The sequence below is a fragment of the Hibiscus syriacus genome, unplaced genomic scaffold, assembly GCF_006381635.1.
Source record: "Hibiscus syriacus cultivar Baekdansim isolate YM2019G1 unplaced genomic scaffold, ASM638163v2 tig00110641_pilon, whole genome shotgun sequence".
NCBI classification, from domain to species: domain Eukaryota; kingdom Viridiplantae; phylum Streptophyta; class Magnoliopsida; order Malvales; family Malvaceae; genus Hibiscus; species Hibiscus syriacus.
In genome coordinates, this window is record NW_024062809.1 from 1 (window position 1) to 27,026 (window position 27,026).

At 35.5% G+C, this 27,026-nt stretch overlaps 1 protein-coding gene and 3 pseudogenes across 2 annotated transcripts; 3 read left to right on the forward strand and 1 right to left on the reverse strand.

The window, feature by feature from the left end:
• Positions 1 to 238: 238 nt before the first annotated feature.
• LOC120136964 lies at positions 239 to 1,599 on the forward strand (annotated as a pseudogene).
• A 1,392-nt stretch (positions 1,600 to 2,991) lies between these two features.
• LOC120136962 lies at positions 2,992 to 6,921 on the reverse strand (annotated as a pseudogene).
• A 62-nt stretch (positions 6,922 to 6,983) lies between these two features.
• Positions 6,984 to 8,739, forward strand: LOC120136963 (annotated as a pseudogene).
• Positions 8,740 to 9,319: 580 nt separating this feature from the next.
• On the forward strand, positions 9,320 to 26,674 carry LOC120136968 (phosphatidylinositol N-acetylglucosaminyltransferase subunit C-like). 2 transcript variants are annotated; one of them, XR_005517394.1, is made up of 3 exons: positions 9,320 to 9,468; positions 16,963 to 16,969; positions 26,664 to 26,674. XR_005517394.1 is itself a non-coding variant. In XM_039152874.1 (2 exons), exon 2 carries the CDS (start codon positions 10,244 to 10,246, stop codon positions 11,153 to 11,155), a length of 912 nt encoding a protein of 303 aa, XP_039008805.1. In that variant the 5' UTR covers positions 9,320 to 9,468; positions 10,129 to 10,243; the 3' UTR covers positions 11,156 to 11,178. The 2 variants fall into 2 exon arrangements, 1 of the variants encoding a protein (XP_039008805.1); XM_039152874.1 differs by lacking the exons at positions 16,963 to 16,969; positions 26,664 to 26,674 and adding an exon at positions 10,129 to 11,178.
• Positions 26,675 to 27,026: the final 352 nt, after the last annotated feature.

Consider the following 27,026-nt stretch of genomic DNA (forward strand, 5'->3'; position numbering starts at 1 on the left):
TACCTACACAATTCCAGTTTTATCTTCTTATTTTATCATAAGTTTTCATAATTATAAATCGTAAAGAAAAACACCTAACGCTAGAATAAAGATACAGATTATGATTATGTTGGAGAGAGTGGTGGGGGAACATGCGGGTCCCATCATCATCACTCCTCCACCACCAACTCTCCCTCTCTTTTATGCGTCCACCTCTCCCAAACTCTTACTTGTACTTTTCTTTGCTCTACTTTTGGTAATGGAAGGTAGCTTAGTTTTACTCGACGGCGGTAACGGTGGTGGCTGTCTGGGTTTTCCACTAATGAGTCAGCCGTGTCGAAAGCTGAGGTTGTTCTGGAGGTGACTTCATATCCGGCCGAGACCGAGCTCGAGCTAGGGCTCAGCCTTGGTGGTCTTACAGGGAGGACTAATGCTACCCCTGGTAGAATATGGACTGCCAAGGACTTCCCTTCAGTGGTTGTTCCGCATCGATCTTCCATCAACGGCGGCCCTACTCCTTCGGTTTCCGTTTCTGGGACTAAAAGAGTCGCCGACGACTGTGGCTCTCCGACTGCTATCAGGTATAAATGGGATCGTTTCTTTCCCGACGTTTTGTTAGTGCCGCTAGTTTATTGGGACATCTGAAACGCCACCAATAGCGTAAACACCGTCACTGTTGGCTCTAAAAGTTTTGGTCTAATAACCTTAGTTTAGGCCTTATCTCCTCAAATTTCGAGTTTAAATACTTAATAAACCCTTAGGTTTTTGAAGTTCAATAATTTAACCTCTTTTGATGTTCCATGTTGTTTTGAAGCAGTCAAGTTGTGGGATGGCCACCCATACGGTCTTATAGGATGAACAGCTTGGTTAACCAAGCTAAGCACCGAGAGCTGAAGAAAACAAAGCGATTAATGAAGTAAATAACCCAAAAGAAGATGGTTCCAAACTGAAACAAAGTGATGAAAAATTAGTGCATATTGGGTACATTAAGGTCAACATGGATGGTATTCGTATAGGAAGAAAAGTTGATTTGAATGCACATCTTCTTATGAGAGTTTGGCTCGAGCACTCGAAGCCATGTTCCTCCAATCCACTAACTCCGGAGGTAGTGTCGAAACCTAGGCTCGGTTTATTCAGTACGTTTAAGGTTTGATTTATCGAACATTACCCTTTTGTAGGTACTGAGAAGGAACAACTAACAATAGCCTCTAAGCTTTTGGATGGATCATCTGAATTTGTTTTGACTTATGAAGACAAAGAGGGAGATTGGATGCTTGTAGGAGATGTACCATGGGTGTATGCTTCTATGTTTTGCTATGTTTTTAATCCGAAATCGACCGAATCCGGGAAAAAAATCAAAAGTATAATTTGATCTTTCCATGTTTTTAATGTTTTTCATATTTCAGGATGTTTCACCTCGGTCCGGAGGCTCCGAATCATGAAGACTTCCGAGGCCAATTGCCTAGGTAAAATTTTTACTCTTCCCTTTATGTTCCTTTTTTTTCCGGTTTTCGACTTCTGATTCCCGTCATTCATATGTTTCAGCTCCGAGATTTCACGACAAGACCGAGCGGCAAAGAAGCAATCCGATATAGCGTCATTGGCAACACGATCCATCATTTAATTCCATATAAACAAAAGAAAAAGGCACAAAAAAAAAACTTTGTTCCACAGTTTGAACACAGAGCTATATGAATCTAGCCAAGTTGATCATGAGTTGAAGCACATCAATGCCACGATTGTTTTTTATCTCGAATTTTCTCGAGCTCGATCCTGAATCAATGTACTCGGTCATACTGTAAATACACGAGTACTGGAAAGTCTTTAAGAGTGTTGTTTGAGTTTTTATTGCAATCCAAGCAGCTTAGTTCATGTTGAAATGTTTTCCCTTCGTGTGCGATTCTGACATTCAAAGTGTTCCCGTTCTGTTTGTTTTATGCTTCAATTTTAATCCAAGGTTCAGAGTGTTTTGCTTTTGATGATGTTGATATGTGTTCATACGGATAAAAGAAAAATGTTATAAATTCTAGTTTATGTCAAATAAGAATATTAAAAGTCGAAGCAATATTGTAATTAGAGATGATCATGACTCGAGTTGGATAAGATTTTAGTCCATCTAAACCTGATGCAAAGAAAAATATAAAATAAGTACTATAGTGAGTCATTAATTGTATAAAGATCAATTGTACTTTTATTTTGGAGTTGGACTGACTATTTTTTCTCTAACCGAATCAATCATTTCTTTAAAAACCTCAGTCAGATCTGAATCGGTTTTTTTTTTTTAAAAAAAAATTATAGAATTAGATCAAATCAAAGTACATCACAATCAGATTAAATACTCAATCAGAACTTAAGTGGGTGGATATATGATAATGTTGGCTTATTCTTTAGAAGCATCATTCTCTACAAGTGCTGCAGTTGGAACCAACAACAATGGATTACATTTTTTTTAATTGAACATCTTTCAGAATTTTACATAATCACTTCTTTCAGAATATTTCATCTCTAATCACGTTTGGGTAATATTTTCCCCTATCCAGTCAAAATATCATTAAATTATATTAAAATATTATTTTAGTAAAATTTTTAAAATTATAAGTATCATTAAATCTATCGAACTATTCATAAATAATGAGTCCACATTATAAAATAATGATAAATTTATAATTTTTAAACTTTAATTGTTAAAAAGATATTTGAATATAGTCTTCATTTATGTACTTTACCTTAATTTTTCTTTGTTGTAGCTGGATTCAATCAAATGTAATATGGGGCATGAGAGAGAGTGGTGATGAGAAATGGAAGACATGTAGGTGATACAAGATTATGCAATCATTTTGATTTTGACTTGCAGATTACAAGCCATTGATGAACAATGGTTCAAGTTTCACCATATTATCAAAGAGCAATTTCAGTTTTTGAAGGTGAAGAAAAAGATGATCCAGTTACTGCATGAATCCCCTGAAAATGAAACAAGATTACAACACAAGAAAGCATTGCCTTCTCATTTCATGTTCCTTTTCAGCCTCTAGTTATTCATAGACTCATACATTAAGCTTAACACAAGTTTCTTACTGCAAAAACTCTCTTGGATCGGTGGCATAACCGGTCAAGCCGATGCAGCGCAGTATAAGGAGAAGCAAGATATATCTGGCCTTCCTTGTGCCCATCCGACCGGGGAAGTTCCTGTTTGTTGAGACACAAACCTGCAATGGCGATCCCATTAAATTTCTCAAAGGTGCGACTATATGTTCAATACGAGTATGCTCAACATTTTCAGTGTTTTTATATAATTGAAAGTTTAAACTCTCATTCGTATGTCGAATATATGTTGAACATGGGTAGGTACTTCAGGGAAAATGAAATCGAAAACAAATCATATGTTCTTTAAGGTACACCGGGTGAAGAAAAAGATTACCTTGTGCGTATGTGTCTTTAGGGCCACCCAAACAAGTGCCGCAGCTAGGGCTAGCAGGTGTATCACAGCCAGCTTCTTCGGAAATCTGAGAGCATGTCTCCCACCAGATCCGGGTATACAAGTCCAACCAAACTGCCAGTTTTATAACGAGTTAATACCACATTCTTCTATCTTTACTTCCTTGATTCTAATCACAAAGCGGATAATGTTTTAATTATTGAAGATATGAGCAAACACCTTCTGTGTAGCTGGCACAAGAAATGTAGGAACTTTGACTTTCTTTCCTGCAGATCAATCAAACTAAGTTTCAGACACAGCTTAATATTCGCTATAGCTCCAGGGGTTAGGAATGAGAATGTACGACTCTTACCGAAGCTAAAAAGACTTTAGTAGCAGCAAGAAAATCTTCAGTTTTTCCACCAGTACAAGATCCTATAGAATATACTCTATCGATTAACATCTTGCATTCTCTTGCCAATGCACAATTATCAGGAGAATGTGGCTACAAAATACATTTAAGAAATCATTCCAAGAGAGAAAAAGAGAAGAAATAAGTCCAATGTACAGACAGACGTGCACAAGAGAAGGGCAACGATGAAGATCGAATTAAAAGCAACTTTTATGAGATACCCACCTTAGCCACCAATGGCTCCAACTTTGAGATATCAAATCTGTACTCAGAAAGAAAACTGGAAGCAAGACCCAAAGATGTAATCATATTAGGACTGTCTCAAGGCAGTTCCAAGCATAAATGGTACAGTAAATATCACCCATGAAAGAACATAAAACATCCTATTGAACCAATTGAATAGTAGCAGACGCGGCCATCATAATAAGAAAACATTCTCTTCATCAACCATTTAATCACAAAAATATACCTTGCATGTGCATCATTGCAAACCGTTTCATATGACAGATGTTTATTCTATGCAAAGCAAACAATAGTAACCCGTAAGCTAGGCATGAAAGCAGAGCAATAGACATTAAATGAAATCAACCTGGTTCGATGATTTTTGCCCTCACCTCAAGGTACTTAAATGTAGTACTATCAGCAGGAACAACTCCATTCTTTCCCCGGCTTCAACAACCATATTGCACAACATTATCCGTTCTTCCATCTACCAAATACAAATAATCAGAATCAGGGTTTTAAATCGCGGTCGCGTTTTCGGTTATTTCGGATTTACCGTGATTGCGGCCGTCGCGGGCGCTATTGCGGTCGTCGCGGACGCTATTGCGGCCTCGTGGGTAACTCGGACGGCGGCGAAACCACTATATCGCGGCCAATATCGCGGTCGCGGACCGTTTTTTGAAACCCTGATCAGAATACCAAATTCATGATTTCTGAATCAAACTAGGTCAAATGAATTTCTAAGGACCTAATGTTAAAAGTTTGCAACATTTCAGGTTCACTTACATTTAGCCTTTCAACGGTGGTTCCAACAAACTCCATGGATTTATATGTTGCACCGGCTACAGATATTTCACCAACGATCTGCCCAACGGGAACCATGTTAAAAAAACATATACGACCAACCATTATATAAAACAGTGATCAACATGAACAAGAGTAGAATCCCCACAGGAATATAATTAAGATTAAGAATTAAATCTTATCAAAAGGGAATAATTGCCTAAAAGTATATGATCTTACCTGCAAAATCAAATCCTTTGCGAGCAGATAAGGAAACATTTCACCATCCATCACAAAGCTTAAAGTTGGTGGAACCTGCAATTGAAAATGCAATCAAATACGTGTAAAAATTTACCACTAAATTAATCGTAATTTTGTAAGTAACAGACTTCAACTCATAAAAACCTAAATGTCTGTTCAAAAGCAATAAATATAATTAACAAACCTTGAGAAGAAGCTTCCCGGTGCCTAATACAAAGCCTGCATCTGTCTGTATTTCCAATTCCCCGTAGCAAAATGCTCCAGCAGTTCAGGTGTGAGAATCTGTCCCTAACAAAACCTGAAAGCAGATATAAAGAATATAACAGCAGCTCGAGAGCGGAACACGTGAATAGAAGTTTTACAATTCAATATTCACGGTAAAGAATTGATACCTCTCCTGGCCTGCAGTGACCCTCTTGGGCAAGTGCAACATGGCATACTCCTTTGTAATCGGGGTTTGCCTGCAATGTTGTGAATTAGGATCAGCTCTATGTCAATAAACAGAGAATATACCTGTAGTTCCTCAGAATATTGGACCAGAATGAATGACAAGATAAAGAGTGTCATACCTTAAAATTACCGAGATCTTTTATATCATAAAAATACTTGATATTTTTCTCCATGCAAAAATCCCTCAAAATATCCACTTACGATTCGCACGTTCATCACTTGTGAATATGTAATGGTCGGGTATAATAACAACCTTTTCACAATCCCAAACCTTCAATACCAAACGATGGTACACAGTTAATGAATTCAGCAACTGCAAATAGACAGCTGTGAACAGGAGTAAAGACACACACGAGGCCGAACTCTCTACAGTCTACCAAAGTAATAATTAGGCTATCAAGCTAAAGGAAACTTAAAGTATTTTGTTGGAAAAATGAAACATGAGAAACCACAAAAACCAGTTTCCCTAACAAAAAAAGGTTTTCTTCTCCTTTCTCAGCAAGTCCCTCGAGGAACTTTCTTCCTCCTCCTGTACTTTGCTCTCAAAATGCCCTCCTTACACGGGTCCTATGCCACCATGGCAGGCGGCTCTAAGTCCAAATCAGAAAGGGTGAACCACCAACGACCACCAACACCACCACCCCCATCCGTTGCACATCAAAAAAGCTTACAACAGTGATATAGCTATTGTTACTTGATGATTTTTTTAAGTCCATTTTATTCTAACAAACGTAAGCAAAAGCTCAATTATGCACAAGACTAACATGAGAGAAAAGAGAAGAAAAAAACGAGTAAGATGGCATAAGAACAGAATACCGTTGCATTTTCACCAAATTCTTTCTTGAAGATACCAATGGAACCAGGACCACAAACATCATGTGTCATCAAAATATCAACATTAACCCAAACATTATCACCTGGACTCAACTGTGGTTTCTCAGAGGCTCTTGCAAGAATCTTCTCTGTCATTGTCATTCCAGTCTTAACCTGAGAAAAACAACCCAATTTTTAACAACAACAAATCCATTATCAAATCAATAAAAAAAATTAAAAGGAACTAACAGAGCCAGTGGTGGCTGGTTTACGCTCAGATTGCTGGGGTGCCATGACCGAGAAGATTTTGTTCGAAACTTTTTTTTTGCATTTCTGAATGGATATTTGAGGTGTAGAGGGAAAAGCAGAGAAGCCCAAATCTTTCTGGCCATTAAAAAAGGGTGTTTGTTATTCGTAGAAATAATCTAAACCAATCAAAATCATGAAATTGGGTAATCTAAAGCACTGACCTTGTTCTGATGAAGGAAGAAGCTGGGGAGGCAGAAACCAAAGAGGAGGTCATGAGATTCAGCTCTCAGTTACTTTCTCGTCGGTTTTCCGTTTGTTTCGCGAGAGAAAAACGAAAGGAATACAAGCGGCGTGAGCAGAGAGATAGGACACCTGCAAACTCCACCAGACCTTTTGTAAATGGATCCCACTTCTAACCTTTGGCTTTGGATCTTCGTACGCCACCAGTCAACAATATTGATTGAATGGTTAAATTACGTGTATTAATATATATTGGGTAAACTACACTCATAGTCACTTTTATTTTAAATTTATCTTATTTTATTCACTGATTTGGGAAAATTATATTTCACTTAAGTATGTATCAATTTATTATATTTTTATCACGAAATTATAAAATATTTCGATGATGATGTAACATATCAATAAAAATATTTAATTTTAATTTGATATCTAAATTTTAAAAAATTATTTTCATGAGAAACATTTAAAAAATTTATCGACCTTTCTCCTTAAAAAAAAAAAACTCTCTTCTCTTATTTAATCCAAACTCTATATTTATTGTCGTGCTATCCGTGTTATTTTTGATATCGTCTTTTGGTCTACGATTTAAATTTGTTGATGGAAATTGAATCACTTAATAATTGTTCTTTATTTATCTTTCTTATTGCTAACCACATGGATGAAATAATGCGAAGATTATACGTCTAGCAAAAAAAATCATTCTTTTTCGTTTTTTATTAGGCTAAAGAAGTTTATTAAATATTTTAAAATTTAATGATTCGACCAAAAACTTATTAAAAAAATTGGTAAAGTATATAAATAGTCTCCGAACTTTTAGGACGATTGTATTTTGATCACTTAACCTTTGAAATTTTCAATATAGTCATCAAATTTTAGTTCATTCCATCCCCCCTTTTATTACGTGGTTGGATCAAGCCAATTCTTCAAGGCCTTACCACTCTTCATCAAATGGAAAGCAAGTAATTGGAAATTCCTCTAGGTATCCTCTGCAGTTAGTAACGCTAGAAAATCATAACAAATCCTCGGAAAAAGCTATCATCTCAGCTGGAAACAGATTCATCTGAAACTAGTAGCCTTCGGGATGAACCAGAAAGTGCCCGAGCTCATACCTCCACCAGGAAAGATTCAAAGAGGGTTGCATCATGAATCCAACAATGTTGCTTCTAGGGATGTTACAGTGATTGGAGTTGGAAACTCTAGTGTAGCATCAAACTTTAGACCTAGGAGAAAATTTATTCAAAGATTTGGGTTAGGCAACCAGGATACTCTGGCCAGTCCATCTGTTACTTTGGGATCTAAAAGCACTTCCTAGGTGACTTGTTCTAGCACAAGCAAGTATGGTTTGAGAAATCTAAGATGTAATTCTATTTCTGATGTTTCATAACTGGTTCTTCATCTTCGGATTCAAGCCTCAGCAAAAAGAAAGACATGGTTAAAAAGAGAAACTCTGATGAGGAGGGTAGTTCCTCCACCAAAGGGAAAAGTTGAGTGGGCCATCTTCGGAGGGACAAAACAACAGTTTTGGCCACGGTGTTTCCATTTCTGGTTCAAGACGGGGCAGGAATTGGCCTCCAACGCTGTTGTTGCTTCAGTTAGAACTCAGAGGTCAAATAGTAGTTATGTTAGAGGGAGACTCCCTAACCAAGCAAACATAAATAGTTTAACTTAGAATGAGTCCCTTGTAGCAATGCCAAAAGTGCCTCGATAAGATATACCTAACGATTTGAGTGCTCCTGTTTCCACAGAAACTGTTTCAACTGGTGCTAGTCCTTACAGTCAGTCGGGTAGTATAAGTGAGGGTTTACTCAATATCATGCAGTCTAGTCCTTCAGAAGTTGGCACTACCCGCATCTTAGTGAACCAGGACAGCTTCTGGCGCTACAATATGGATGGCATTGCAGAGTTATATTGATCTCAACCTGCATTGTCCTATGCATGGAGTTAGAACTTTCTCATTTTTTCATTGATAGAAAAATATTTCTACATAAATCATTGATAAAAAAATAAATGATAAAAGGGGAGATTTCAGTCTGAAACAAATGAATAAGATAGGTTCCATGACTTCCATCACATACATTCTGGAGTCAAACTCTCCATTTTTCTTCACCTTCGACAAGTTCAATGGAAATATGGGACAAATTTTAGGGTTTACAGGAGAAGCTTTTGATATTCTTGAATCGAATTCTCCTTTTCATTTGGATTTAAGGCTTGGGTCAACCCATAGCCATGGACTTTGACAATCAAGAAGAAGAAGAAAAAATGGTTAACGAAAGTTAAGTGCCACGTCAACAAATACTAATGGGAGGTTACGACAAGTACCTTACCGAAAACGAATTAAAAACTCGATGACTGTATTGCAAGTTTAAAAATTAGATGATTAAAATACAAGCGCCCTAAAAGTTCAAAGATTATTTATATATTTTACCCTTCAATTAACTTATTTTATTTTATTTTCCTTAAAAAATAAAAGAATAAAGAATTTCACCCAACTGTTGGGTCTTAGTTGCACTTCATCGCCTCTCTCCAAAATCAGAAAAATCTCGCTTAATTTCCCTCCCTGGCCTTCGCCATTTCTCAATTCACTGACTTGAGAAGCTCCCACCTTTCTCATATCCAACGTTTCTCCGTCTCGGAATTTAAGGTACAGTTCCTTTCTATTTCGTTGCTATTTCTTAAATCTAAAAGACATAGGCGTTAAGATGTTTTGATTTAGTCGGCTTCTTGTTTTTGATTTCTATGTTGATTTACATTTTTCGGATTAAATTTTGAATTTTTTAGAGAATCCCATGTCGAACAGTTGATTTAATTGATGATTGTTTATTTGGGTTCTTCAACTTAATCTATTTTGATGAATTAATTATGGATATTTTTTTAGTACTGTGAATTTCTGCGCAGAAACCTGCATCTCTTTGATTGATGGATTGGAGTCTATTCTTCGGATAAATTGGGTTTCCCCAGATCAGGGGAACTGATGAAATGAACATGGGTCCATCCATCTGATGAATTTGAATCTGTTATTTTGATTTTTTTGAATATATGTTTGTGTCCAATTTCTACTAAGTTTTCTTTTTTGGAGGGAGTCTTGCAATATCATATTTTATCTGTGTTCGAAAATGTGTTTGACCCCAGTGTTAATTCAAAATTAGGGATTCTGTCTACTTCATAGTTGATAGATAATTCAATCATTGGAGCTGTTAGCTTAGTAAAGCTTTTTATTAAATTTGGATATTAATTGCTGCAATATTTGAACACTTTCTTTGTTTACTGTTCAAGCTAACCCCGTAACATTCTTCAATCGTAGATTTTCCTTAAAATTCTAATGGAGTGGAAGCAAAGGTTGCCCTAGAAGATGAACATTTTGCTTTGTGACAATCTGAAGCAGGAAGTTGTATTTCTCCCACAGCAGTAGCCTTGAGATGGATATGAATTTCGGTGTAGATTCTTCCCAGTCTCCTTCCAGATGGAGAAAAGTCGCATACGGAGGGATGCAACCCGGTTACGATGACAATCACACGGATGAAACTTTCCTGGAAGACATGGTCATGAACGCTAATGTCGTTAAACGGAATATGCTTAAGGTGATTCAAGATTCGGTTTCCATCTCCCAATATCTATGCATCGTTGCTCTTGTAGTCTTGGTATGGATCTACACGCTTAGGTCAACCCTCAATGAAAACTCCCTCTTGCTTCTCGATGTAAGCCTTCTCGGTTCCGGTTTCATAATCCTTGTATTAACCGAAGAGATGCTCTCCCTCAAACGTCTTTTGAGCTATGTCCTCAACGTTTCCTTCTTCACAACCGGGTTGTTTGTGTTGGCTCCTATATACCAAACGTTAACAAGGTCCATCAGCTCGGATTCCATATGGGCAGTAACCATCTCACTTCTCTTGCTCCATCTTTTCCTACACGACTACTCCGGCTCCACGATAAGACCTTCAGGGGCTCTCAAGAATCCTAACTTAACCAGCTGTATTTCCTTGAATGCTTCCATCGTCGCTTCGGTTTTCATAGCGTCCCGGTTACCCTCCCGAGTACATGTTTTTGCAACCATGCTATTCTCCTTGCAAATCTTCCTGTTTGCACCATTGGTCACCTACTGCATCAAGAAATACTCTTTCAGGCTGCACCTTTTGTTTTCTTTGGGGTTAATGACTGTAACTTTAACATTTGTCTATAGCCTTCATTGCCTGCTTTCTGTGTTATTGGTGGGGATATTGATCTTTGTTAATGTGGTTTGCCCTTACTGGCTTATAAGGATTCAAGAATACAAGTTTGAGATTAATGGGCCATGGGATGAGGCTAAGCTTTGCTTTGATATTACAGATTGAAAAATTACTGATGAGAATTCGATTTCTATGTTCCTCGGACTCGGGTTTGAACATCGGCACATGATATTATGTTGTTAACTATGTATTTTAGAGCCTTGGAAAGGTTGTATCTTAGCATCCATTTCCACATGTTGTAGGCTGCAACTAACTTTCAAATCATTTATTATATGCTATATTATTCAGATTTGAGATGAATGTCGAATATATATATAAATCTGATAGCATTTATATTCGTATGGGAATATGCTACCAGTGATGACATGTATTTATGCGTTAGAAAGATAAATGATGATTGTAATTATATAGTATATTTCCGTTTGTATATTGTAGTGGTGCAGTTAGTAGTCACCCGAAGATACATATATATATATATAATTCAGATTTGGATGTCACAAGAACAAAGCTAAGAACAGCTCATCAATAAGCACAACTTGATCATGTTCTCTTACTCTCTTGTCAATGCACACAAAAGTTCACAAATGGATCAAATAACCATAAGGGGGTTTTATTTGTTAAAATCACACAGCTTGTTCTTCTACCGAAACAACTTTTTCCCTCACATAGAAGCAACTGCTTTAGCCGGAACGAATTTGATCGAAACGCTGTTGACACCGTGGCGTTCGTCGGTCGGCACCGAGAACCCTGTTGCTGATCTGGTTAGGGAGATTAAAGAATGTGTTCGTATGAGGCTTAGTGGGATTTTAATTAGGAGGGGTTTATGGTCAAAATACTCTAATCTGACGGGCCTCGATTTGACCTGATTTTATAGGAGCGAGTTTTTTTTTTTTTAATTTGAGACTCAAGACAAGGCGGGACGAGTTATATATAGGCGTGCTTATCGAGCGAGTCGATCATGAGTTAAAAGTACTTGACTTGTGCTTATTAAAAAATTTTGTTACTCGACTCGTGCTCGTTAAAAAAATTCTTGCTCAATTCATGGCTCGTTAAGCTCTTTACTCATTAAATTCGTTGCTCGTTAAGTTCATTGAATTTTTACCTTATTTTTTAACTATAGGTAAAATCTACTAATAATATATAAAACTTAATATAAACATAAATTAATAAATTTAACCAAAAAATTATCAAAACATTAATAATTTAGTTTTTCCTATTGTTTATTAAAAAATTAATACATTGATAATTTAACATCATATTATTATCTATTAGAAAATTATTTAAATGAAATATTTTTTAAGATAACTACTGAAAAAATTATAATAAAAAAATAATAAACTGCTCACAAACTTATCGAATCGAGTTAGATTTTACTCGATTCAACTTATAAAGGTCTCGAGTCGAGCTCGAACTTGAGTCAAGTTAACTAGAATTGAGCTTTTATCGAGTTTTGAAAGAATCAAATTCGAGCTGCTCATTTGCTGCTCAACTCATTAAGCACCCCTAGTTATATAGCATATAACTTCGGGACAAGGCGAGGCCGGGTTTAAGGTGTAAAATCACCGATTCGATCCGACCCAATTAATTTTTACTTATATATATCATATTTAATATTTTAAAAAAATTTATTTTTATATTATTAAAATATATTATTTAATTATTAAATATTATAAAATATATTAATTTAAACGTATAAAATATAATAATAATTATAAAATATATTATTTTTAAAATATTAACTTTAGAAATTGGGACAGATTCGAGGCGGGGGAAAAATCTAAATTCATCTGGCGAGGCAGGTTTTATATATATATATATATATCGGGACCCAAAAAAACCCGTCTACCCCGCCCGCCCCATCTCCTTTTAAATGATATGCTATGTATGAATTGGGGTAGAGCTGCTACTGCGAGTTAAGTATATAGGTGTATGTAACCTGTTTCGGGTTGTGGGGGGCCTTAAGCTGATTTTTTCTGTTGCTCAACTCTCTCGTGATTGCTAGGTTGTTAGTTCTGTAGCAGTTTTACTGCTTCTTTGGGTGAAAAAAACCCATCGATTATCCAAAAAAAAAAGAACGCTCCTCATGAAGTGACTCACCTGCCAAAGGGAATGTCAAAGGAGAATCAACCGGATAATGCATATACGCAAAGACCAGAGAGTCAAGCGGTTAAAGTATATACGCAAAAACCAAAGCCTTCACCTTAGGTCACCAGCTAAAGTTGCAGTTATGGAGAAAGCAAACAATGACGCTCCTTTCAGGAAATAGTAGTGAATACTCAACATAAGTAGGTTGGCGAAGCAAAACACAAGTTATGAGGTTAACATTACTGTCATAACCATTTTTTTTAAACAATTAAATATTATTTTAAAAAATCAATTATGACTTTATTTGAAAAATTGATAATTTTGAATTGATTTGGATTAAATTGGACAAGGAGTCGTCATCGACCTTTGGGTTAGGTAAGTCGAATACCTAAAAACCGTCTTTTAAAATAATTTTAAGGAAAAATCGTTTCTTAAGACAAAAGCTGGTCTGCGTTTACCAAAATTTCGAATTAAAGGTCCGGGAATCGATTAAGCGTGGGGAAGGATTAGCACCCCTACAGCGCCCAAAATCGGTATTGTGTCGCTTACACTTTGTCGTAGTAGTGGAAATTATAAATTGAATATAAAGTTAAATTATGATATATTTATTAAAGTTTAATTAATTTGTTTCGAATTGATTAATAGGGAAAATCCTTTAATTTGAAAAGAAATATCGAGATTAGCAATCTTCCATCGAGAAAACTATATTGTCTATTTCTTTGTCTAAAAGAATATTCCCTCATCGATATAAAAATGTGAATCAAATATAAATTGACTATCAACGTTTGCATAAAATAAAAATGCATCGAATCATTCACACAAAAATATTTAATTAATAAAACAAACTAGAATTATTTCAAGTTCCCATTTCGTTAAAATGTCGTATCGAATCGCATTACTTCGACCAAGTAATACTTTCCACACTCATTCTACAAATCGGTGTTCTTGAAAAACATTCGAGTGATCTCATCAATATATAGAAAAATCCAAATGGAAATAAATGCAGCTGGAAATATATAAAATAAAATATTTACATTAAATGGAGCTAAACATATTTATAAAATATAATACGAATAACTACATAAGGTGTGAAATAAATATTTAATATAAAGGACTAAAATACACATTAGAAAATATTACATATTAAAATACAAACAATACAAATAAGCTCATTCAATGATTTAAGGGACCAAAATAAAACTAACAGAAACTTGAAGGACCTAATAACAGTTATAAACAAATCAGAGCCTCAATAGTCACTTTAAACAAATACATGTACCAGAAATGGAAATAACCCATAAATGATGCTGAGGACTAAAATAAAATAAACCAAAAACATAAAATACCAAATAATAATTAAACCAAATGTGAAGCAGTGGCCAAAAGGAAATAATTACAAATATAGTGACCAAAATCAAACACTAATAAAAAGTAATAATCAACCAGATAAGTACTAAAATGAACTAATCAAGAAAATAGTATGCTTAAGTATAAATAAACTAAAACAAGATTACCTAGGCTTAAATAAAACATAAAAGCATACAAAGGTAAACAAGGACTAAATTACAACATACACAAAACAAGAGATCGAAGTAAAAATAAACTAAAATTGTATTGATGACTAAAATAAAAGGTTACAAGATACAGAGGACCTTTTTTGTGAATAACCCAGGCACGAAAATGCTCTTCAGGCCCCCCTAAAACGACGTCGTTCGATGCCCCATATATAAGCTAAAAATCGGTCCAAACTGACCCACCTTCTTCATTTTGCTTCATTTCCTCTATTTTGAAAGAGAGAGAAAAGAGAGAAAGCTCTAGAGAGCTTCAAACGGAGTATAAGGATTCCCAGAATTTAGTAGGACTCCGACGCGTCGGTCGACGCTGGCCGACGACAACCGCCATTTGTCAGCGCCGGAGAAAAGAGAAAAGGGAACTATTCGAAGTGTTTCCTCCTTCTCAGTATGAATTTGGGGTCAGATTTTCGAGATGGGGGTTAGGTCGGAGCAGATCTAAAGAAAAAGGTAAACTTTTTCTTCCTTTCTCATTTCCTTTCTTTTCTTTTCTTTTTCTTTCGATGTTTTTTTCTTTTTGATTCTGGTATGATTCGGTTCTCCCTCTCTCTATTTTTTTTCTCTCTTCGAAAAGCTCCCATTACTCTCTTGTTTCTTCTTCTTTTATCTTGCATGTGCTTCTTTTGTGATAATTTGTTGTTTTTCAAAAATAGGGTTTAAGTGCCCTATTTTAGGCAGATTGACATCCAGACTACCTCGGTATAATGGGGGATTTTCTTTTGTTTTTTTTCCTGTTTTTCTGACTGATTTGGTGGATTGTTGATTGATTCGGTCACTGTATGGACAGGTTTGTCAATGGTGGCATCAGAGGAGGTCGGCGAGGGTGAGGCTCGACTTGAGCGACAGCGATTGAGTTGGTGTTAGTGTGAAAACCTTAAACTGGGTCATCTTAGACTGTTGGATCAAACCTGATCCAGCGGTTGTGAATGAGGCGGTGATGGGTAGAAGATGATGAAACCCTAACAAGTTTAGGTGTTAGCCTGGACCGGTTTAGATTTGGGCCTCAAGTCTGGGCTCTATTGGGTTGGGTTTTACTGTTGGATTGTAATCTGGGTTCTGGGTTTTTCTGGGTCTATTGGGCTTGATTTGTAATTTGGGCTCAAGGTGAGGGCCTGTAAAAATATGTCAAAAATTACAAGAAATAATAATAATAATAATAATAATTAATAATATTTTTTAAGGGTCAGACAAAAACGGGTGTCTATAGCTGCCCCTATTTGCACATTCATGTGTTAACAAGAATAGGGCAAAGACAAAAAAGACAAAAAGTTTTTGTTCGATTCTCTTTTTCTTGGAAATTTGATATGTTTGTTGTTGATGGCGACCTTGCTCATACGTGATAAAGTGTTCTGGTCATATGAGGAGATCTTATCGGTGGATGGCATGGTTCCTACGCGATAAGGACGTTTGGCCTCTTTGGGGATGATGATAACACGGTTCCTACGCAATGAGGAGGACTGGTTATCTATGGGTGACGCGGCTCTTATGTGATAAGGAGATATGGTCGGGGGATGACACGGTTCCTATGTGATGAGGACGGCTGGCCATCTTTAGGGATAATGGTTTCAAGACAAACCGTCTCAAGAGAGATCAAACTTGTTTCAAGGGAAACAACCTCAATGTTTGTATTTAAAGGGAAACTGTCTCAAGAGAGACAAAACTTGTTTAAAGGGAAACAAACTAAAAGATTTGTGTTTCAAGAGAAACTGTCTTAAGGGAGACAAAACTTGTTTCAAGGGAAACAACTCAAAGATTATTTTCAAGAAAAACTATCTCAAGAGAGACAAATCTTTGTTTCAAGAGAAACATACTCAAAGACTTTTGTTTCAAGAGAAACTGTCTCAAGAGAGACAAAACTTTGTTTCAAAGGAAACAGACTCAAAAACTTTTGTTTCAATAGAAATTGTCTCAAGAGAGACAAAACTTTGTTTCAAGAGAAACAAACTCAAAGATTTTTATTTCAAAATAATGTCTCAAGAGAGATAAAACTTTGTTTCAAGGGAAACATACTCAAAGATTTTTATTTCAAAATAATGTCTCAAAAGAGACAAAACTTTGTTTCAAGGGAAACAAACTCAAAGATTTTTTTCAAGAGAAATTGTCTCAAGAGAGATAAAATTTGTTTTGAGTAAAAATTGTTTCAAGTGAGACAAAATTCATTTTTTTAGAGAAAACAATCTCAAGTGAGATTAATTTTGTTTTAAGAAAAATTGTCTCCAGCGAGATAAAATTTGTTTCGAAAGAAACAATCTCAAGGATTGGTGTTTTAAGAGAAATTATCTCGAGCGAGACAAAATTTGTTCTTAGGAAAACTATCTCATATGAGATCAATTTTGTTTTAAAATTTTCAAAATTTTGGGGAAAATGTCTCAAGCGAGATGAAGTTTGTTTTGAGAGAGACGATCTCAAATGTTTACAGACTGCCTACTCCTACATGTTGAGGAATTTCTTCAGAAGATTTGATCGTTGACTTCAAGATGTCCAAATCTGTGGATGGCATTGTACTCCTGGATGATATGAGCCTCCAAAAATGCCCCAACATTCATCATTTCTTGCTTCAGCACTAATTCCAAGCATGAGCTTAGTGTCTAAGAGCCATGTGTCAGCTATCAAGATCTACTCGAGAGAGATTGTCTTGTTTGAAAAACGTTTTTCTTCTTCTTATTTTATTTTCAAATGTCTGAAAAATATCACTTAAAAGAATTTTGAAAAATGTTTAATCAAAGATTTTGAAAAATATTGTCCCTTTCTAGGTTTCATAATTAAGACAAATCATAAAACAAGAGTTCATTGGATATCAAAGAATTAATTACTCTTTTAATCCTTCAATAAATTAAAGCTATTTGACAAGTGTCAAGATCAATGCTATCTTTAAGGTATGGTTAAGTAATGAAAGAACAATGTGTCTTGGGTTATTGTCTTTGGTCAAAGGTATGACATTCTCGTTTCTTTGATGTTCATTGATCTACTGGAGTAGCTTCTATGATCATCTACTGGAAGTGTTCTCCGGTTCTCAGCTCTCCTAATCATATCCGGGTTGTGCAATGCCTTATCAAGGGATTTGTGAGGTTGCATTCTATACAACAGCTGCAAAGTCTTTATTTCAAGCCGCCTTTTCATGTTTTCAACTCGAATCCTCCTTTGTTACAAAACGTTATTAAGAATCTACGTCTTGAACCCCTTTTTTATTTTTCTATATCATGCATTAAAGATTTTAGAAAACCTTTTTGTAAATAAAAGATTAATCCTGATGCGTGGGATGAGATATGAAGATAGTGTCTTCTGTTTAGAAATCCATGTATCTTTAGAAAGGACTTTTAAGGCATGTAATGTAGGTTGTGGTTCATGGTTATGAAAGAAATGGATAAAAGGCCCAAACAAGTGTAAGGGTAATTGAACCAAGAATCAATTCATTTTGATGTCTTCAATATTGTCTTGCTTTATTTGAATCTGTTTGTATGTGTCCTTTATGATCTTCTGGTGAATTGATCTTTGAACCGACCGTACTTGATCAATCTTATGGTTTGAAGCTCGATGCATCATTTGACTTGAGGGAATCTTTGAGTGTGCTTCTTGTCCCCTTTTCTTTGTTTTTCTTTGCTTATTTTTTCTTTGTTTTTTTATTTCCTTTTTTTATTTTCGTTTTTTTGTTTTTTCTTTCTTTATTTTTTTTCTTTCTTTTCTCTTCGCTTCTTTGATCTTCACACTTTGCATTCGGTTCACCTTTCGGTATCTTATATGGACTGATGCCTTCACTCATGCGAGCATATTTGCTTCACGTTACCCCCAGTATAGTGGGTGATCCTTAGTTAGGGTTGAATCAGAAGAAAACATAATTTAGGCTCAAATGGGGACACAAGCGATATATATTTTCTCCTTTTGTGAAGGGATAATGAAAGAAAGTTGTTCATAATTTCATACACAAAAGTATTTGCAGAAGAGGTATCCCCACGGGGATAGATTTTTAGGATTAATTTTATTCATATGAAAACAATGTAATTAATGCATGATAGAATTATTTTCAATTAATTTCCTTTTTTCTGCTTCTTGCTTCTAGTATGTCTCACTGTTCAGGCTCTTTTTTAGAAAATTGATACGAGATTCCCCAAGTTGTGTCTTCTTGTAGGAAGGTTCATGTTCAAGTGAACATCTTGTACTCTATGTCTTTAGGTCTTATTGGTAGAAAAATGTCGGTTTTGCGTCTAAGAAGACGATGGTGACTTTATAGGCTCAAGAAAGGTAAGGGTATGACCTTTTTTTGTGTATCGAAAAGATAAATGCAATGTTTCAAGGTCTCAAAGAGAGGGAATGTCAAAATTTGGTTCTTTGGTAGTGACCATGAATTATTTTGGGTAAAGAATCGAGAGATTTTATTTTTGGTTTTGGATGGTATAAGAAAGGTCTAATCTTGTCATATGTTAAAATTCTATAATTCTTGAAGAACTAAAAGAATCTGTAATTCATTCGATATTCTAATAACTACAAAATTAAAATTCGTTCAATTATTCAACCTTAGAAGGTAGCATAAATTTAATCATTAAAAGATTTAAAAATATTTAAGCAAATAATAAAGACAAAACAAAAACTAGTTTAAACAAAACAATGCTCTTAATGCAATTGCAAAAATGTTTCTTGGCAGATGCAAAAATATCTTCTTGATTAGAATGCCCCATCATTCTTTGATTGTCTATGCCCCTGAATCAATTAGATCTTGGACCTTGCACTTCAATGTCCCACAATTCTCAGTAGTGTGTGAACGAAGTTTATCAGTTAGAAACACTTCCTCAAAGTCCCCACGAGATACGATTAATGCATGTATAAATGCTTATATGAATGCCATGCAGAATGCAATGATGCAAATGCAGATGCAAAATGTTGATCCCAATGGTGAATATCATAGATTAATTTTCACCAGAGATAAAAGCCTTCACATTACAAGGTAGTCCATTTTACAGACATGTTTTAGCTTAGATGTTGAGTCTGAAATGTATCACTGCTTCGTCTTTGAAAATGATGCCCCTTAAGCACTCTGTAACCTAACACCGTTAATACCCCGACAGTGCTGAAGTCAGTGTGTCACTCATTGGTGACTAGCAATAAAATTATCATAGATAAGAATCTACTGCTGGATTACTCCTCGGATCAGTGGATCATCATATCAATCTCGAATGCTACACGATCTTCGAGTAAGTCTCATTCTTTTACTCTGAACTTCTTTTAGCCCTCGGCGCATGTCTGTGTACGTGACTGATTGATTGAAAACTTTTACCTCTTCTTGTGAAAAGTTTCTCTCGAATATCCCCTTATGGATAAACACTTTTGCATTATGTCATGTCGATGAAATGAAATGAAAAAAAAATGTGAAAAATGACACAAACAAAAGAAAAGAAATAAGTTAGTACAAGTAAAATAATTTATACGGATAAAATGTTATTCAGAGATGAATATAACATCTACCCCGTCATGATGTCTACCCGAACATGCTTTTATTAAATAGCATTCCTACCCGGACATGCTTTCTACCCAAAATGATTAATCTCAAGAAATTGATCATAACTACATGGTATCTAGTTCGCATGCTTTTATTCAACAAAATTTAAAGCAAAAGGAAAGGTTTAGAAGTGGTCGTCCTTTGTGTATACTTATTTTGGGTACCAATTTGACGGAAAGAGGTTCGGTATAACTATATCTAGGGTGAACGTTTTACGATTCATTATATGTATGGTTTCGGCTCTATAAGGAAAGGGTACTCGAATTGTCCTTGATGTCAGTGCCCCCTTGGGCTACCAAACCCTCGATCCTTACCCATTACAGGTTTCGAATGGAATGAGTTCAATTTGAGGGGATTCACTTCCCCTTATATCCATACGAGGAATAAATCCCTACGAAGGTATAAGGTATGTTTCCCATCAGTTATTTGCTAAAAATCAAACGAAGAATAAATTATTACGAGAGTAAAGCATTCACCTCGACTTATTTGGAACGAAGCTCGGGTCTAGAGCTTATGTTATGCAAATGTACTTGATGTGTATGAGGAGGAACATACAAACCTTTGACTCAAAAAACGAAAAAGTAAAAATCTCAACAAAAACTTCGACAGAGCTGAAAGCAAATAATTAAAATGTTAGTATGACAATTAAAAATGAAGAAATTAAAAACTTCAATAAACTCGCCAAACTGTCATAACTATTTTTTTTAAAACAATTAAATATTATTTTAAAAAATCAATTATGATTTTTATTTGAAAAACTGACGATTTTAAATTGATTTGGATTAAATTTGATAGGGAGTCGCCATCGACCTTTGGGTTAGGTAGGTCGAATACCTAAAAATCGTCTTTTAAAACAATTTTAAGGAAAATTTGTTTCTTAAGACAAAAGCCGGTATGCGTTTACCAAAAAATCGAATTAATGGGCCCTGGACTCGATTATGCGTGGGGAATGATTAACACCCTTACAACGCCCAAAATTAGTATTGTGTCGCTTACACTTTGTCGTAGTAGTGAAAATTATAAATCGAACATAAAGTTAAATTAATTTGCTTCGAATTGATTAGTAGGGAAGTCCTTTAATTTGAAAAGAAATCTCGAGATTAGTAATCCTCCATCGGGAAAGATATCTCGTCTATTTCTTTGTCTAAAAGAATATTCCCTCATCGATATAAAAATATGAATAAAATATAAATTGACTATCAACGTTTTCATAAAATAAAAACTCATCGAATCATTCACACAAATATATTTAATTAATAAAACAAACTAGATTTATTTCAAGTTCCCATTTCGTTAAAATGCCGTATTGAATCGCATCACTTCGACCAACTAATGCTTTCCACACTCATTCTATAAATCGGTGTTCTTGAAAAACATTCGAGTGATCTCATCAATATATAGAAAAATACAAATGGAAATAAATGCAGCTAGAAATATATAATATAAAATATTTACATTAAATGGAGCTAAAAATATTTATTAAATATAATACGAACAACTACATAAGGTGTAAAATAATCATTCAATATAAAAGACTAAAATACACATTAGAAAATATTACAGATTAAAATACAAACAATACAAATAAGCTCATTCAGTGATTTAAGGGACCAAAATAAAACTAATAGAAACTTGAAGGACCTAATAATAATTATGAACAAATCAGAGCCCCAATAGTCACTTTAAACAAATACAGGTACCAGAAATGTAAATAACCCATAAATGATGTTGAGGACTAAAATAAAATAAATTAGAAACATAAAATGCCAAATAATAATTAAACCAAATGTGAAATAGTGGCCAAAAGGAAATAATTACAAATATAGTGACCAAAATCAAACACTAATAAAAAGTAATAATCAACCAGATAAGGACTAAAATGAACTAATCAAGAAAATAGACTGCTTAAGTATAAATAAACTAAAACACGATGACCTAGGCTTAAATAAAACATAAAAGAATACAAAGGTAAACAAATACTAAATTACAACATACACAAAACAAAAGATTAAAGTAAAAATAAACTAAAGTTGTATTGATGACTAAAATAAAAGGTTACAAGATACAGTGGACTTTTTTTGCGAATAAACCAGGTGAGAAAATGCTCCCCAGGTTCCCCTAAAACGAAGTCGTTCGATGCCCCATATATAAGCTAAAAATCGATCCAAACTGACCTACCTTCTTCATTTTGCGTCCTTTCCTCGATTTTGAAAGAGAGAGAAAGAGAGAAAGCTCTAGAGAGCTTCAAACGGAGTATAAGGATTCCCAGAATTCGGTAGGACTCCGACGCGTCGGTCGACGACAACCGCCATTCGTCGGCGTCGGAGAAGAGAGAAAAGAGAACTATTCAAAGCGTTTTCTCATTCTCAGTATGAATCTGGGGTCAGATTTTCGAGATGGGGGTTAGGTCAGAGCAGATCTAAAGAAAAAAGTAAACTTTTTGTTCTATTCTCCTTTTCTTTCTTTCTTTTTCTTTTTCTTTCAATGTTTTTTCTTTTTGATTCTGGTATGATTTGGTTCTCCCTCTCTCTATTTTTTCTCTCTTCGAAAAACTCCTCATTTCTCTATTGTTTTTTCTTCTTTTATATTGCATGTGCTTTTTTTGTGATGATTTGTTGTTTTTCAGAAATAGGTTTTGAGTGCCCTATTTTAGGCAGATTGACATCCGGACTGCCTCGGGATAATGGGGGATTTCCTTTTGATTTTCTCTATTTTTTTGACTGATTTGATGGATTGTTGATAGATTCGGTCACTGTTTAGATAGGTTTGTCGACGATGGCGTTAGAGGCGTTCGGCGAGAGTGAGGCTCGACTTGAGCGGCGGCGGCTGAGCTAGTGTTAGGGTGAAAACCCTAAGCTGGGTCATCTTAGACTGTTGGATCAAACTTGATCCAATAGTTGTGAGTTAGGCGACGTTGGACAGAAGATGATGAAACCCTAGCGAGTTTGGGTGTTGGGCCTTGATCGGGTCAGATTTCGGGCCTCGGGTCTAGGCTCTAGCTGGGTTGGGTTTTTCTGTTAGGTTGTAATCTGGGTTCTGGGTTTTGATGGGTCTGTTGGGCTTGATTTGTAATTTGGGCTCAGGGTGAGGGTCTGCAAAAATGTGTAAAAAATTATAAGAAATAATAATAATAATAATTTTAAGGGCCGGATAAAAACGAGTGTCTACAACTGCCCCTCTTTGCACATTCTTGTGTTAACAAGAATAGGGCAAAGACAAAAAAGACAACAAGTTTTTGTCCAATTCTCTTTTTCTTGGAAATTTGATATGTTTGTTGTTGAGGGCGACCTTACTCATACGTGATGAAGTGTTCTGGCCGTATGAGGAGATCTCGTCAGTGGGTGGCATGACTCCTACGCGATGAGGATGTTTGACCATCTTTGGGGATGATGATAACATGATTCCTACTCAATGAGGACGACTGGTTATCTAGAGGTGAAGCAGCTCCTACGTGATAAAGAGAAATGGTCGGGGGATGACACGGTTCCTATGTGATGAGGATGACTGGCCATCTTTAGGGATGATAACACGATTCTTACATGATGAGGATGACTGATTATCTAGGGGTGACGCGGCTCCTACGTGATGAGGAGATCTGGTCGGTGGATGACACGGTTCCTACGATATGAAGATGATAGACCATCTTTAGGGATAATGGTTTCAAGAGAAACCATCTCAAGAGAGATCAAACTTGTTTTGAGGGAAACAACCTCAATATTTTTATTTCAAGGGAAACTATCTCAAGAGAGATAAAACTTGTTTCAAGGGAAACAGACTCAAAGGCGGCGTTGATTGATTTTTTTTATTTTTCTCTATTTTTCTGACTGATTTGGTGGACTGTTGATTGATTCGGTCATTGTTTGGACAGGTTTGTCGACGGCAGTGTCAGAGGCAGTTAACGAGGGTGAGGCTTGGCTTGAGCGGCGGTGGCTGAGCTGGTGTTAGGGTAAAAACCTAAGCTGAGTCATCTTAGGCCGTTGGATCAAACCTGATCCAATGGCTGTGAGTGAGGCGGCGATGGGTAGAAGATGATGAAACCCTAGCGGGTTTGGGTACTAGGGCTGGATCGGGTTGGATTTAGGGCCTTGGGTCTGGGCTGCAACTGGGTTGGGTTTTGCTATTGGGTTGTAATATGGGTTCTAGGTTTTGCTGGGTCTGTTGGGCTTGATTTGTAATTTGGGCTCAGGACAAGGGCCTACAAAAATGTGTAAAAAATTATAAGAAATAATAATAATAATAATAATAATGATAATAATAATAATAATAATTAATAATATTTTTAAGACCCGGACAAAAATGGGTGTCTACAATTATCAGTCTGGTTTTGGCTACAATATTGTGTTACTGTATATATATTTCTCTCATTGGCATCTTTCCTTTCAGGTTGTGGAGCTGACATGCTGCAAAACAACGGCAATTGCGTGAACAAAAGCAGTTGGCAGCTGAAGCTGCACTTGCCACTTAGAATGCCAGTTCGGCAGAACAATGATATAAGATCATTTTTTTCTTGTTCTACTGCAATTGTCGGATTGTGTGAGTTGTTCCGAGTTTTGTCTTTTGTTTTCTGTGCAAGTAATTCTAATTCTAATTTCTTATTTGAGACATTTACACTGAACCACTGCTCCTCTTCCACCTGAAAAAGATAGTTTCCAGTTCAGTTCTGGTGGCTGTGATGATTCATTGTGTGGACACATTGCCTTAATTTCTCTTCTTTCATTGTCTTTGTTCTTTTTATCGATCCCTGTGATGAAACATCATTCTATGTTCTCCAGATACTAAACAAGGAGATCAACTGGAGCAGAACCAGGGTTGGTCCCGTGGTTGTTCTCTAAGATAATGCCTTCTGCAGAAGATAGTAACGATGATGATTTAGCCAAACATCTCCTGGTTTGTCGATATGGGTTCCTAGCTTATCTGATACCAATCAAACCTGCTGTCTGTCAATTGTGAAGGATTCAAATTATGTTAATCTAGATGAGACCGCATCTGGGGAAAGTGCAATATTATTCCTTATCTTATAACATTCCATGGAAGCTCCAAAAGGTCCAACTACATAACCTTCTGAATTTAGTTCCTCCTGGTTCATGCTTACCGCTTCTGGTCTTAAGTGGTTCTTATAATGTAGAAGTTTCTGATCCTTCCTCAGTTATAGTTAATGAACTGAGGCTGCATGACATCCACAAATCACGAGCAAGTGGATTTTTGGTTGTTTTCCTTGTTGGTAAGCAACATTCAGAATGCTCGAATGGGCTTTTCAGTGGAGCTCAACAGAAAAAACTGCACCACTCGAATGCGCATTGAAAGATTGTCGACTTCCCCGATTTCCTGACGACATCTTATTGTTGCAAAGTGGTTCCAAGATATTGATAACCAGTACAGATTACTAGAAAACTCCCTGGTAGAATACCTAACACAATCCACAAAGATGATGGGGATTCAACCAGATACAAGACAGACATCCGTGATGCTATAAAGAACTACACAGCTTGAACTGCGGAACTTGAGACCTACTATCTCCTTCCAGACACATTTTCAATTGGCGGGTTTCAAGTTTTTCAACCGGGGCCTGCTCCTTTTCTTATGTATTGCAGTCTCATCGTGTCAGGAGATTCACTTTAGTTCCAACTTGAAGTCCACACTCACCTTATTATTTGGCTCATCCATCCCTAGATGAAATACTTGAAGTTGGTTGTACACCCTGTAATAACCATTTTTTAAAAAAAAAATTAAGTTTAAAAAAACAGTTATGACTTTTTTTAAAAAAATTGATGATTTTGAATTAATTTGAATTAAATTGAGTAGGAGTCGCCATCGACCTTTAGGTTAGGTAGGCCGAATACATAAAAACGGTTTCTAAAACAATTTTAAGAAAAATCATTTTTAGATAAAAATCGGTTTGCGATATCAAAGATTCAATTTAATGGGCCCGGGAGTCGATTACGCGTGAGGAATGATAAGCACTCCTACAGCGCCAAAAAATCGGTGCTTAGTCGCTTATATATACGTTGTCGTAAATGGTGGAAAGCATAAATTGAATATAAAGTCAAAATATGATCAATTTATTAAAGTTTAATTAATTTATTTCGAATTGATTGAATAAAGAAAATTCTTTAACTTAACACGAGATTTGCAATCCTCCATCGGGAAAATTATCTCACCCATTTCTTATCTGTAAAGAATATTTCATCTTTGAATTACTTTAAAAGAATAAATTAATATCAAAATTTTGCATAAAACAAAATATAATTCATTTTTCTAAAATTTACACCATTAATACTAACATTAAATATAATAAAAAGAAAGTAAAAATTAAAACAAAATAAGACATTATGAAAATAAAATATAAAATACTATAATAAATACATAAAAATGCTCTCTTTTTCAAGTTCCAATTCCGTTTGAACGTCTTATCGGATTACACCATTTCGATCAAGCGGTGTTTTCCACGCCCGTTCTACAAATAAAGTTCTTGAAAATATTCGAGTATGACAGATGTTAAAAATTAACAAATAAAACGAGCTTTTTGTAGTCTTTGAAAAATATCGAATCTAAAGAAACGAAACATACACATGGTATATATATATCAGGGTCCTAAAACATTGAATGTATACACATCTACTAATATTGTAACATTAATATCTACTATTTATAAAAATATGAAAATAATTATATAAGATGCAAAGCAATCGTACATAAGAATACATATATATATATATATATATATATATATATAGCACCAATGAAAATAAAACACAAAACATATCATACAACCATTCCAAGGATTAAAATAACTAAAAACAAAACAACGAGGATTAAATGGGCAATAAGC

What these genes read in the sequence shown, in the direction of transcription:
- LOC120136968 (XM_039152874.1), top strand. Translation starts at nt 10,244, where the DNA reads ATGGATATGAATTTCGGTGTAGATTCTTCCCAGTCTCCTTCCAGATGG.